At 38.6% G+C, this 13,708-nt stretch overlaps 1 protein-coding gene across 2 annotated transcripts in view; it reads left to right on the top strand.

Moving 5' to 3' along the window:
* Positions 1–13,708, top strand: part of NELL1 (neural EGFL like 1) — a 936,230-nt gene that overhangs the window by 678,636 nt on the left and 243,886 nt on the right. For both annotated transcript variants that reach the window (XM_047776133.1, XM_047776134.1), the window contains exon 15: positions 11,249–11,344. In XM_047776133.1, the coding sequence (XP_047632089.1) occupies positions 11,249–11,344 (96 nt within the window). The remainder of the gene's footprint in view (positions 1–11,248; positions 11,345–13,708) is intronic.

The raw sequence follows: 13,708 nt of genomic DNA, 5'->3' as shown, positions 1-13,708 counted from the left end.
GATATCACTAGAAATTACCTCATGAACCACTTTTTAAAACAAAAGAAAAAAAATGCTTTACAAATCTGAGAAACTGGTCAGGTTTCACGATGGAGGTGGGGAATGGAAGAGCTCCTGTGGGAACTCAGGGCCACCTGAATTATCCAGCTACTGACGCTGCAGCTGGGATCCATATCTCACCCAAGATTTAACATCTAATTCCATACAGTTATATAAAATCATGGAATGCTTTTCCCTGGGAGAGAGCTTGCTGGAATTTATTTCTTAAAAGTCTCTCGACTGTGGACTCCAGGGGTAATAGATGTGTCAGGCTCCAATATGGCAGTGCATCAGGAAACTTTCTGACCCTCTCACCCCAGGCTTTCTTCTCAACTGCTTTTCACAGCTAGCACTTAAAAGCTCCCATTTCTTAACGCTCCTGTAAATGCTGAACACCAAATTTTGAATTGCCTTAAGAGTTTTTGTTGCAAAGATGTAATTTGACTGCTGCCTTAGTTTTTACATCCTAGGGAGTCCCGAGCTAACTTTCTGGATTTTGCTTTTGGAAATGTGAGCATCACCTCTCGTTCTATTCTTCTCCTTAGGTTTTGTCTTAATCCCCCCACCCCATCATTGCCTTCATTATTATTTTTTAATCATTTATGTATATATGTATATTTTTTTCTATTGTACAGCATGGTGACCCAGTTACACTTACATGTATACATTCTTTTTTCTCACATTACATGTTCCAACATAAGTGACTAGACAGAGTTCCCAGTGCTACACAGCGGGATCCCATTGCTAATCCATCCCAAAGGCAACATTCTGCATCTATTTACTTCAAGTTCCCAGTCCCTCCCACTCTTCATTACTGATTCCAGAGCTCAAGAAGCTCACAAACTGTCATCAGTTTGTGTGCCACTTCGGGAAGGAAGTCTGCAAAGAGTTGATATTTGAAAGACTATGATGAACTATATTAATTAACCCAGAGATGAAGAGATTGGCAGATTAAAAAAAAAAAAAACTAATGTTTATTGAGCATTTATGATGTGTGGACATTATGCCAAGTACTTTACCCTCACTGTATCATTTAAACCTGGTGATATCAGTGTGATGTAGGTTCTCTTAGTGACCTAGTTATGCAGATGAGTTTGATGCTCAAGGAGATGAAGGAACTTTCCAAAATCAATCAAAGTGTAATCATTTTGCAAAACATAAATGTATCAAATTGACACACATTCAACACTTACACAATGTTATATATCAATTATATCTCCATACAGCTAGGGGAAAAATCAACAAGCTAATAAGGGCTAGAGCCAGGACTGTAACCTAGGGCTCTCTTTCCAGAGTCATCCTCTTAACTGCTCATCCCAGAGGTAGTACTGAAGACTTCCTGAGGTACCCAGGTTGTGGGGTTGTGTGGGTGAAGTGTCATTGATTGAACCTGCCCCCACAGTCAGGGTTGAATATCCCTCATTCCAAAGTTCTTAGTAATTACCTGTGGAATTGCTCTTCCTTTTATAAGATTCCTCCAATTCTACATTTCAGAGCTTTGTAAATTATAAAAAGGAATTCACATTCAACATTTTGATGCTGCCTTCCTAAGCAAAAGACCACTCTTATTCTGAATGAAATTGAATTGTGGGGGTGGGGGAGTGGAGATAACATTGGCAGTCCTAAATCCTTTATAAGACCCTAGGTAGGTATCTAGGGAGATAGGCAGAGCAGAAGCAGCCCCATTTGTGAGGTGGCCCAAATCCTGGGCTCATAAAATCCCAGCTAAGCCCTGGTTCCTCCTTCCTCACAGCCCCTCTTCAGGCAGCTGAAGCCTCCTTTGGTTCTAACTGATCTTTCTTGGTGCCTCTATACCTTTGCTACATTCTTCCTTCCCCCAACTGTAACACTCTTGATCCCCCTCTGCCTCATTGTTTATGATTTATTTTTCTGATTCAGTTGTGGAGCCATTCTTGACCTTTCAGGCAGACTCAATCCTTTCCCCTTCCTACTTCTTTTGGCTTTATGTATTGCTAGGATCTGTAAAGCAGTTTATGCAATCCCCACAGTCTGTTCCTTGGGGCCTTTGCACTTGCCGTATCTGCTGCCTGGAACACTCTTCTGCTTGATACCTGTGTGGCTCACTCTTTCTCCTTTTTGAGTCTTTTCTCCAATGCCATCTTCTCAGCAAGGCCTTCAGTGATCATCCCGTTCGATTGCAAGCTGCCCCACTGGCACACTTCCCATCCTCTGGCTCTGCTCTATTGTTTGCCAGAGACAAACTTGCTATGTCACTGGCATGCTTGTTATTCTGTATCTTCCCCTAGAACATAAACCCATATGTTGAAGTGTTTTTATCTGTCTGTTTGAGACTTGGTTCTCAGAATAATCCTTGGTAGAGAAAGCACTCAATAAGAGAGTTCCTGTTGTGGTAAGCGGAAATGAACCTGACGAGTATCCATGAAGATTCAGGTTTCTCAGTGGGTGAAGGATCTGGTGTTATTGTGAGCTGTGGTGTAGTCAAAGACATGACTTGGATCTGGCATTGCTGTGGCTGTGGCGTAGGCCAGCAGCTGCAGCTCCAATTCAACCCCTAACCTGGGAACTTCCATATGCTGCATGTGTGATCCTAAAAAAAAAAAAGAAAGAAAAAGAAAGTACTGAATAATTATTTATTAATTACTAAACTAAGGGACTCTCTCTTGTCAGCTTTTACAATGTTGACATTTTGGGCTGGGTCATTCTTTGTTAGGAGGCTGTCCTATGCATGTAGGGTATTTTGCAGTATTCCTCCAGTTGTAACAATTAAAAAGGTCTTCTGACATTTCCAAATGTCCCCTGGGGGGAAATTGCCCTCAGGGAGAACTATTGTATTAGAATCATAGATCCTGCAAAACAGGAATCATATCTTTTTAGAGTGTCTGGTGTCAAGCACATGGTAGATGCTTGATAAATTGATAAAGCTGGAATGATCTGACTTGGTCAAATGTTCACCTCAAATTTCATGATATAGTTAGTTTATACACAAGACTGTTTTCTCAAACTTTTCATTTTCTCTATATAATTAATTTACTCTACCAACACAGATGGATTCAGTATCACCAGAGTTCAGGATGATTTAGAGGAAGGCAGGATTGCAAAAAGCATGACCAGGGTCCTTATGAATCTCACAGCCCAGTTACAGAAGCATATATACAGCATCCCCCCAAGTGCAAAATAGTACATTCTTTTTCCCTTTAAGCTGTGCCCTTCCTATCTAGTTTACCTTTTGTAACAGATTTTTCCATAAAGGCCTAGAAAGCAAATATTTCAGGCCAAATAATCTCAGTTGCAACTGAATCCATCGAAAATAACACTTGTAGACATTTTCTTATCAGGCTTTCTGGAGCTTAGACCATGATCTAAATTTGAGATTTCAAGATTGATATAAAAGTGACTCTACACTCCCATCCAGTCACAAAATGCTGTGGACTAGAAACATACAGCAGTTACCAAGAGTGTATGAAACAACTGCATGGTTTAAACCACAGGTATAGTGGGTTGGGAAGGCAAGTCATTGGAAAATAGCTATTTTTATAAATATATACAACAGAATACAATAGAGTACCATATAAGGAAGGTCATCCAATATAACGTAATGCAAGGCAGTACAATAAAAAATATCAGAATTCATTACATATACCAAGAGTAAATTTTGTATTTCTGGTTGTATACTCATGTATGTAAGGAATATCTTATATAAAACTCACTTATTCCTAACTAGTGTACTAGAAATTATCAGCAAAACACTGTCTTAAACCACCCACTAGAATAATGGATAGGAAAATGTCTACATGCTGACACACAAGCAGCACACTATTTTGTACCTTGAGATAACTGACAAATCCAGAAAGTACACAGGAGATGAGTTGATGGAGAGGATGGTTGAGATTGTGAAATGCCTCTGATTCTCCACATGGCCTACTGTGTTCCATTCTTTTTTTTTATTTTTTATTTATTTTTTATTTTTTTTCCTCTGTACAACATGGGGACCAAGTTACACATACATGTATACATACTTTTTCCTCCCATTGCTGTGTTGTAATATAAGTATCTAGACATAGTTCTCAATGCTCCACAGCAGATCTCATTGTAAATCCATTCTAAGAGCAATAGTTTGCATCCGTCAACCCCAAGCTCCTGATCCCTCCCACTTCCTCCCTCTCCCCCTGGGCAGTCACAAGTCTATTCTCCAAGTCTATTATTTTCTTTTCTATGGAAATATTCATTTGTGCTGTATATTAGATTCCAGTTAAAAGTGATATCATATTGTATTTATCTTTCTTTTTCTGACTTACTTCACTCATCATGAGAGTCTCTAGTTCCATCCATGTTGCTTCAAATGGCATTATGTCGTTCTTTTTTATGGCTGAGTAGTATTCTATTGTGTATATATACCACATCTTCCTAATCCAGTTGTCTGCTGATGGACACTTGGGTTGTTTCCATGTCTTGGCTATTGTGAATAGAGCTGCAATGAACATGCGGGTGCTTGTGTCTTTTTTAAGGAAAGTTTTGTCTGGATATATGCCCAAGAGTGGGATTGCTGGGTCATATGGTAGTTCTATGTATAGATTTCTAAGGTATCTTCATACTGTTCTCCATAGTGGCTGTACCAGCTTACATTCCCACCCACCAACAGTACAGGAGGGTCCCCTTTTCTCCACACCATCTCTAGATTTTTTTGTTATTTGTGGACTTATTAATGATGGCCATTCTGACTGGTGTGAGGTGGTATCTCATGGTAGTTTTGATCTGCATTTCTCTGATAATCAGGGGTGTTGAGCATTTTTTCATGTTTTTGCTGGCCATCTGTATATCTTCCTTGGAGAACAGTCTATTCAGGTCTTTTGCCCATTTTTCCATTGGGTGCTTGGCTTTTTTGCTTTGAGTTGTATAAGTTGCTTGCTGTGTTCCATCAACCTCTGACCTTTATGTGTGTTGTAAACACCTGTTCATTTTCTTCATTTATTCGGCACCTTTCTGTGGGACAAAACCTTGACCTGAACTATATCTTTTTCCTGTACTTCTCTACCTGGCAAAAAAATCCCAGTCATTCTTCCAGGCCCAGCTCAAATGCCAGCTCTGTGGCAAAGCTTTGCTGCAGTGCACTAGGCACAACTAATCACTTTCTCCTGCACATTCTCTCAGAACTTTATTCCTACTGCTACCATGTCACTGATCACTTTTTATTGTGTTTGGTCTTTTTATATGTCACTCTCTGTAAGTTTCTTGGGGATAGGGACAATTTTCCTGTCTACTTTTAGACTTCTCAGCACCCAGCACATTATCTGCACATGGTAGGTGGCAAAGCCCTAAATGGAGACAGCTTAGTAATGTAGTTAGGACTCTGAGCTTGAAACCTAGGATGCCACATAATAGCCATGCAGCCTTTGATAAGTCACTTCCTTCTCTAAGCTAGCCTTTTCATCTGAAAAGGAGGATAGTATAGTCATACAGCAATGCACAACATTGCTGTAAAGATGAAATAGAGTATTCCATCTATATGGCACTTCAATAGGTCTTCAATAAATGGAATTTACCATCACTCTTTTTTTTTCTTTTGTCTTCTCTTTTTTTTTTTTTTTAGGGCTGCACTTGCGGCATGTGGCTGCACTTGCGGCATGTGTGGTTCCCAGATCAAATTGGAGCTGTAGACGCTGGCCTATACCATAGCCACAGCAATGGTCAGATCTGAGCTGCATTGGTGACCTACACCACAGCTCATGGCAATGCCGGCTCCTTAACCCACTGAGTGAGGCCAGGGATCGAACCCACAACCTCATATTTCCTAGTTGGATTCATTACCGCTGCACTGCAATGGGAACTCCACCATCACTGTTGTCATTATTATTAGTGCTGCTGAAATGAAGAGTGGAAATGGCTATCAGTGCTGCAGATACAACACAAATAGTAAGTGATAGGGTTGAATCTCTGCCCTCTACTCACCAAATGCCAGTGGCTTGTAGACCCCATCTTGTGGCAACCGAAATGTTTGAGGGGGCCTTTGATAAATATTATGTTCTGAACAAGGTGAGAAATAAACCAGAAAGCAAACATGGAGGAGATGAGCTCACCTTTTTGTTGACAGAGCTGGATTGGAGAACATGAGTTTAAGTCTGTAAGCCAAGTTGCTTTGCTAAGGATAAACACAGAATAAAACCAATTTACCCACTGACTCCAACAGAGAAAAGTGTCATCAGAGAGGTGAGGAAAATTGATACCATTTGAATGTAGCTCACTCCCAAGAGACAAGCCTGGTGGGCCTGGAGTTTTGCTCAGCCTGGCCAGATTTTAAATATTTTCTCCTCCATCTGAAAACATAGGGGCACATAATCAAATTAATTAGGACCTTTGATTCATGACACCTTGTAACCACTGGCCCATGGTGGCCAGCTTTTGTTTATTTAGATAGTTTGATAGTGTTCTTTTTTTTTTATGGCCACTCCTGGGACATATGAAAGTTTCTGGGCTCAGGATCAAACTAGAGCTGCAGCTGCTGGCCTATGTCACAGCCACAGCAACACTGGATCCAAGCTGCATCTGTGACCTATGCTGCAGCTTGTGGCAATGCTGGACCCTTAACCCACCGAGCAAGTCCAGGGAACAAACTACATTCTCATGGAAACAGTGTCCAGTTCTTAACCTCCTGAGCCACAATGGGAACTCCTTGATAGTTATTTTTAATAATGGCATTCATACTGAGTAACTCATGATCTAAAATAAAGCTAGAAGTGTAACAGTTACTCCTAATCATAAATCCGTCTCAGCCTATCCTACCCTTTCTCCCACCAAAGAAACATTGACCTCACAGATATTTTTTCCAAATGTACCAGTAAAATAAATCTTTCTACCTCCTCAGCAGCTGAGTGAACAAATCTTGCAAAGAGAGGTCAGAGATAAGCTGAAAGAAAATGCTTCCTCAAGGAAACCAAGAGGGAGGAAAAGGGTTTCCTTCTAACAGTTGGTGTTGAAACTTATAGGTTTCCTTATTTTTTTCGGAATACAGCATATCTCTAGGAATTAAATATATGCCAGTTACACTTCAAGAGGATTATGCCAAGTGCTTAGAACTTGAAGGGCTATTACTTTTTATTAGAGTAAAACTGCTTTTGTCAGTTTGAGCACATGGCCATGATACTGGGCATCCACAAAACTGGCATCTGCAAACCCACCTTCTCGTTCTGTTCCCCTCAAAATCCAAGTTGCGTTTCACATGCTGAGAATTTTTGTAATATAAAAAATTGTCCTTATGTGGATAAATTCCCTCAATTTTGATTTTTAAAATTTATTTTCTTGCACAGTAGGAGGATTCCTTTTAAAAAATAGAATCATACTATTTTAGAGTTGATCCCATCCAACTTCTCCCCCAGGGTAGTAAGTGAATAATAAATGGCATTGTAATGGCACACTTGTCAACTCGTTGAATAGCTACCATCTATAGGCCATGCTTTGGAATCTAGAAAGTGGTCAATAACTTAGCATTGTAACACACCCATGATGTCTATGTTTTTCTGAGTTTGCAAGGGAGCTATGATTCTAAGTTCCATTGCAAACCACATAGTACTACTGAGTTCACCACGTCAAGGAAGGGGGGGGGTGACAATGAGCCCTCACTAAAGAATACATGCCATAGTGCAGGGATCATTTCACTGCTGCATTTCCAGAATCTAGATGAGAAACTGGTCCATTATAATGTTGGTATTTGGAAAAGCAGAGACCTGGTGGTAAATAACGACAATCCCATCCAATTCTTAACATTCCACCTGCGATGCCCTGTGCTGGGTGGTTTACTTTGCTAGTTTAATTTAATCTTCACAGCATGGTGTTTTCATTATTATCATTATTACTTTACTCTTGAGAAAACTGAGTTCCAGAGGAACGAAATTATTTGCTTGGGTCACACTGCTCATAAATATAGATCAAAAATTTGGACTGTGTGGTTTCTATCATCCTGTCTTCTTAGAAACTAGGAGGAGGGATAGTACTATGTAGGTTGGCTTCTTATTTTAGTTATGACATCAACTAAGCAATGCTGTGAAATTATAGGTCCTCTGAGTACCAGAAGAAATGCTAGGCTCATAGTTGATGAAGAAGGGCCAATCCAGATAGAAATAATCTATGCAGTTCCTTAAAATAGGATACAATAGTGTGTTTTCTTCTTTTATGAGGTATTTAAAGAAAACTTGCACTTTGATTTATCCAGAATAGCTTAAGTTTTGGATGACATGATCCTTTTATATTTGTCTGTGTTTTTTTTGAAATTGCTGTGTCATACAGCCTTAGGTTCAAGTAGGTAGTGGATTTTATCTTTATTCCAGACAAATTCCATTAAAAATAATTTATATCTGTATTGGTTGAAATGTGACTAAAAGTGGACAGAAATAGAGTTTAGGTAATAGGTGCATGAACCTGCACAACTCCCTATACCCTTTCTTCAATGAAACGTGCAATTTGGACAGATTCTGGTTCTTACAATTTGTAGTTGGTTCCCTTACTCTTCTGGAACTATTCAAAAAAGGAATAAACCTGCCTATGTGAATACCAAATTGCAGATGACTCTGCACTATGACTTAAAAAGAGGTGGTAAGATTTTGAAGCCAAAGAAGTCTTTGCTGGGATCTTGGCTCTGCTCCTAATTACCTGTGCAGCCTTAGAGGGGAGCACTTGGTTTATGAGCCCCCACTGCACCACTGTTGTTTTGTTTTGCTTTTTAGGGCCAGACCTATGGCATATGTAAGTTCCCAGGCCAGGGGTTGAATCAGAGCTGCAGCTGCCAGCCTACGCCACAGCAACACAGGATCTGAGCTGTATCTGAGACCTCCCATAGCTATGGCAACACTGGATCCTTAACCTGCTGAGAGAGGCCATGGATCAAACCCACATCCTAATGGATACTAGTTGGGTTTGTTACCACTGAGCAAAGTAGGAACTCCCACTTCACCATTTTTATTTGGAAACATTAACACCTGTCTGATATTTCCATGGTAAGGGCTATTGCTACTAAATCAATCACAAAGAAGAAGTGATGCCTGAAACCCATCTTGTTGAAGCAGAACACCTTGTAGGATGGGTTTATATTATAAAGGCATTAGATAATTTGTTCCTGCTTCATGTTCCATGGTCATAAAAATATTGCTACCAATTAATTTTATTTAAGCCAAATTCTTGACATTATGGGCCAAACATCATTTTAAGACCCTTGAAAATCTTGACTCATTTCATCCTCATAGTATCTCACTTATTATATCAGCACATTTTTAGAACACCACAAATCTGTCGTGCTCTCTTCACAAAGTCTTCTATTATCATTTCTGTTCAAGAGTTGAGTATATCAAGAGCGCACATGTTATAAAATAACACCAAATCTCCTAACCAGGTCTGCTGATTGTGTGTGTGTGTGTATGTCTGTGTATGTATCTGTGTGTGCACACGTGCACACAGATACTCAGATCTACATCAAATGCTGTTTGTGCCACAAAGAAACCCAAGATGAGCTCCCTTGCTTCCAAGCCCCTGCCTTCTTTGGGTGCCACTTGGGACTCTTCCTTAACTAGATGTCCATCTGTCACTTTTAGCTTGCAAATTTTGTTATTTAGCTACACTCCAGATATCTTAACTTGAAATGTTTGTCACTAGGGCCCACAATGTGATTTTGGGAACAAGAGATTTTTGCATACATTTGTTTTTACAAATTGTACACATTTGTTTAATACATGTTTTGTTTCTGATGAACATATCAAGGCAGATACTGTCTAAACCTTTTTTGCATAGTCTCAGGGCACTGAGATGCTGGAAAGAGGAAAAGGGTATTCTAATAGCAAGGTATACACTGTATGTCCTCTGGCAGAAGCAAAGGAACTCACAATTAATTGCTAAGCTACAGAAGGTTAAATCATCCAAGGGACATTAAACAATGTGGAAAATGACAATATCGTGAGAAGTTCTATGTACTTGAACTAGCATTTAACTGTCTAAAGACATAATGTGGCTTTTAAAAGTTAGACCCACATTATTTATGTGATGATGGCAAAATAGAACCATGACTTTTTTCCAAGGTGACATTTGCTAACTGCAATTAAAAATAAAAATATTTGCTCACTTAGCTCTCATATGAATAAGAGAAATTCTGTGTTAACAAGTTGCAGTCATCTTCATTTATGAGAAATTTTGCAGGTTTAGAACATGAAATTATTGATTATCCAGCAAGGTTTGATAATAATTTATTTGGATGGAAGTGTTGCAGAATTGTTCGAACAGTTCTCCTGTCAGAACAACCTGCAGAATGTAGGCCAGATCACTCAGCAAATATTTTTTGAGCATCTACTTTGGGCTTAGATTGTGAGATTATGGTACCATGGGGAGACAAAATAACCATAGTTCTTGCCTTGATGTGTCCCATAGCCCAATGTGTAGAGGAAGAGATGATAATCAATTATGCATAAGTGAACATTTATATTTAATACAGCAAAGCAGAAGGACATGGAACTATGCTCTGCTACTGGATAATAGAGGAAATAATCAGATTTGGGAAGACTAGAAGGGTAGCACTGAGAATGGGGCTAGGATGACTTTGCAATGCTTATCAAAAGGCTTAACCAAGTCCACTTGCCCAGACCCCCCTCAAAACAGCATATTCACATTGAGGCATTTTCCCTAAAGGAATAATTTGAGGTGTGTTAAGACATTTTTTTTTCTCTAAGAACAAGGTTTTGTTTTTATTATGGAGATGCTGGAAACATCTTATATATTCCAAAGTAAGCACTTAGTTAAATTTCTTTTGTTCTTAAAAATCATACTGACTACTGAAAAATTTTTAAAATAATGTAGAAATGTTTTTATTTGAGTAAAAGATGTTTAATGAAAAAAGGAGTATCTACAAAGTAATATTTTAATGCCTCTGCCTTTATCTCAATCCTGTTCTTTGTAGTTCCTCAATTTATTCTTTGATTTCAAATATATCAATAATCATACTAAGAGCAACAGTTATAGCTGTTGATTTTCTTACCAGCTACCATTTAGCACCAGGTACTTTATATCTATCATCTCAGCTGATTTCATATAAACCAGTGAAATAGGTATTACTGCATTTATTTCTTCTTGTATATCCCATCTTTTAAATATGTCAACATAGTTATGTATTCCCTATGTAAGAGAGAATGAATTGTTTCAATGTCCATCCATTATTGCCATTTTGTCTAAGAGAAATCCGTTATTTTTTTTGTGACAGCATTCTGTGAAGAAGGCTGCAGATATGGTGGAACATGCGTGGCTCCTAATGAATGTGTCTGTCCTTCTGGATTCACAGGAAGCCACTGCGAGAAAGGTAACCTTGTGTGTGTGTGTGTGTGTGTGTGTGTGTATGTATGTAGAGAAGAAGAAAGACTATGCTTCAGAGAGAAGGGAAGCTCTTTCTCTAGGGCTGTAGTAGTATGAATTGACTTGATACATTGTGTCTCAATGGTGGATGTGGCTCTCTCCGGAAGCAGGAACCGTTTGATTACTGCATAATAGGCATCCTCCCTCAGAAAATAGAGCTTCATTTGCCCTCCCTCCAAAGTGTCTAATTTAACAAGGTCAAGTCTTTGCTACCGTTTCCAGCTGCATTTTTGTGCTAATTAGAGATAAAGTCTGACACACTGACCCGCCCCACTTATCATCTATTGGGTAGCGTCACATGCAACCACTGGAGTTATAACAATCTGCTGCGTCCACAGAATCTAAATTAGAGCCACATGCTTCTTGCGTAAAAGCACATTAAATAACTCCAGCAGCAGGTTTATTGGTGTGCTTGGGATTTTATTCTAATATTGGTTTTATTAGGAACATTATCATTCATGGGCCTGATAATATAAGCCTATTAGTGTTGGTAAGATTCCATTATGTGCAGTTTTCTATTTGCAGTAAATGTAGTGTTTACACTGGGCACTCCTTGGTGAAATTCAGCTTTTTTATTAATTGGAGAAGTCCTCCTACCTGTGTAAAAATAAAATTGACATTCAATGCCAATGTGCCAATGTATGCATCAATGAAAGCAAGAGGTTTATGCCATGTAAAATTTAACATTTCAGTGTATTTTCTCATGAATTTCATTAGGCTAAAACCACTGTATTATGTTTTTCTGAGTCTGGGATATCACACTTGACACTGCTCATAGTACAGCATATAAAAATGGAAATACGATGCTGTAGTTTATCCTTATTATTAGATGAGGGAGAGTATATCTTCATCTAATGTCCAAGATCTAAGCAGGTTCTTGCTTCCTTCATGTTAAAGGTTTCTGAATTTAGATAATGAATTTTTAATTTTTAATTTTTTTACTTTTGTATTTGAGGGCCATACCCACAGTGTATGGAAGTTCACAGGCTAGGGGTAGAATTGGGGCTGTAGCCTCCAGCCTACACCACATCCACAGCAACACCATATCCAAGCCATGTCTATGATCTACACCACAGCTCACGGCAATGCTGGATCCCTAACCCACTGAGCGAGGCCAGGGGTTGAACCTGTGTCCTCATGCTTACTAGTCAGATTTGTTTCCACTGAGCCATGACAGGAACTCCCTAGATAATGAATTTTTTAAATGAGCCTGTTTATTATACCCCAATTTGTTTGACATATTCCATTGTACTGTCTGTATATTTATAAGGCAGCCTGATCCTTTTAAAAACAGTCAAAATTTAACTACATAAATTATTCAACAAGGATATTAACAAAGTGTACCATTGTTTCCATATTTTGTGATATTATCAACAAATCAGATCACATTTATTAAATAATAATCGCTTTGTTTGTCTTTAAAAAAAAGACGTATAAAAGAGTGAATATCTTTCTCTGAGCAGGATGGGGAACTAGAGGATTCTTGCCAAAAGCAACAAAACCTAATGGTAACAGCACACACCTTTTTGCAGTACATCTGATTTTAATTAGGTTTTCTAACAATTTATATATATATATATATGTTTTTTCATTATTTCCTTCAAAACTGCTATGTTTCTCTAAAATTAGAATACAGGAATTAATGGAGACAGAATGATGATGATAATGTTGATGATGAATTCTATTATCAGTAACAATATACCATTTATCATGTATTAATTATGCATTAGGCCTTTTAAATGCATGTTTTAATATTAAAAACAAACAAAAGAGATGTGATTATTCCCATTTTATAGATGGCAAACTAAATAGTAGCTCAATTAAATAACTTCTGCAATGCTTCAGAGTCAGCATTAGAACTGGGAATAAAACTTAACTCATATTCTACAAACTGCATTATAAATTCTTGCATGTATTTAGAACAGATAATATGTGAACTTTCTATAAAAGCTGGATTCCTGGTGAATCAGAATATCTGGGTTAGGGTCTGTGAATGTGCACTTTCACCAAGGACTTCAGGCTGCTTGTTATAAACCAATCATTATTTTATTGTCATAGTGATATTTAACCAGGGCATCTACTGTAAAGTTCTTATTCTTTTTACATTGCAAAGAATTGGAGGAGGGCATTGATCTTAGACCGGGGCCTGAGTCACTGGCAGCCCAGGAAGAATTAATTGTGGTTTCTGATGGCTTGTTGATTTGACCTCTGTCCCTTTCTGCGCTAAGTGGCTGATTGACTTGGTGCTTACATTCTGGTCCATAATGTGGAGCAGGAAAAAAAGAGATAAAGGAGAAAATTGAGACCAGAG

Source organism: Phacochoerus africanus, chromosome 4, assembly GCF_016906955.1.
Source record: "Phacochoerus africanus isolate WHEZ1 chromosome 4, ROS_Pafr_v1, whole genome shotgun sequence".
NCBI classification, from domain to species: domain Eukaryota; kingdom Metazoa; phylum Chordata; class Mammalia; order Artiodactyla; family Suidae; genus Phacochoerus; species Phacochoerus africanus.
This window is presented reverse-complemented; position numbering and strand designations above follow the sequence as displayed.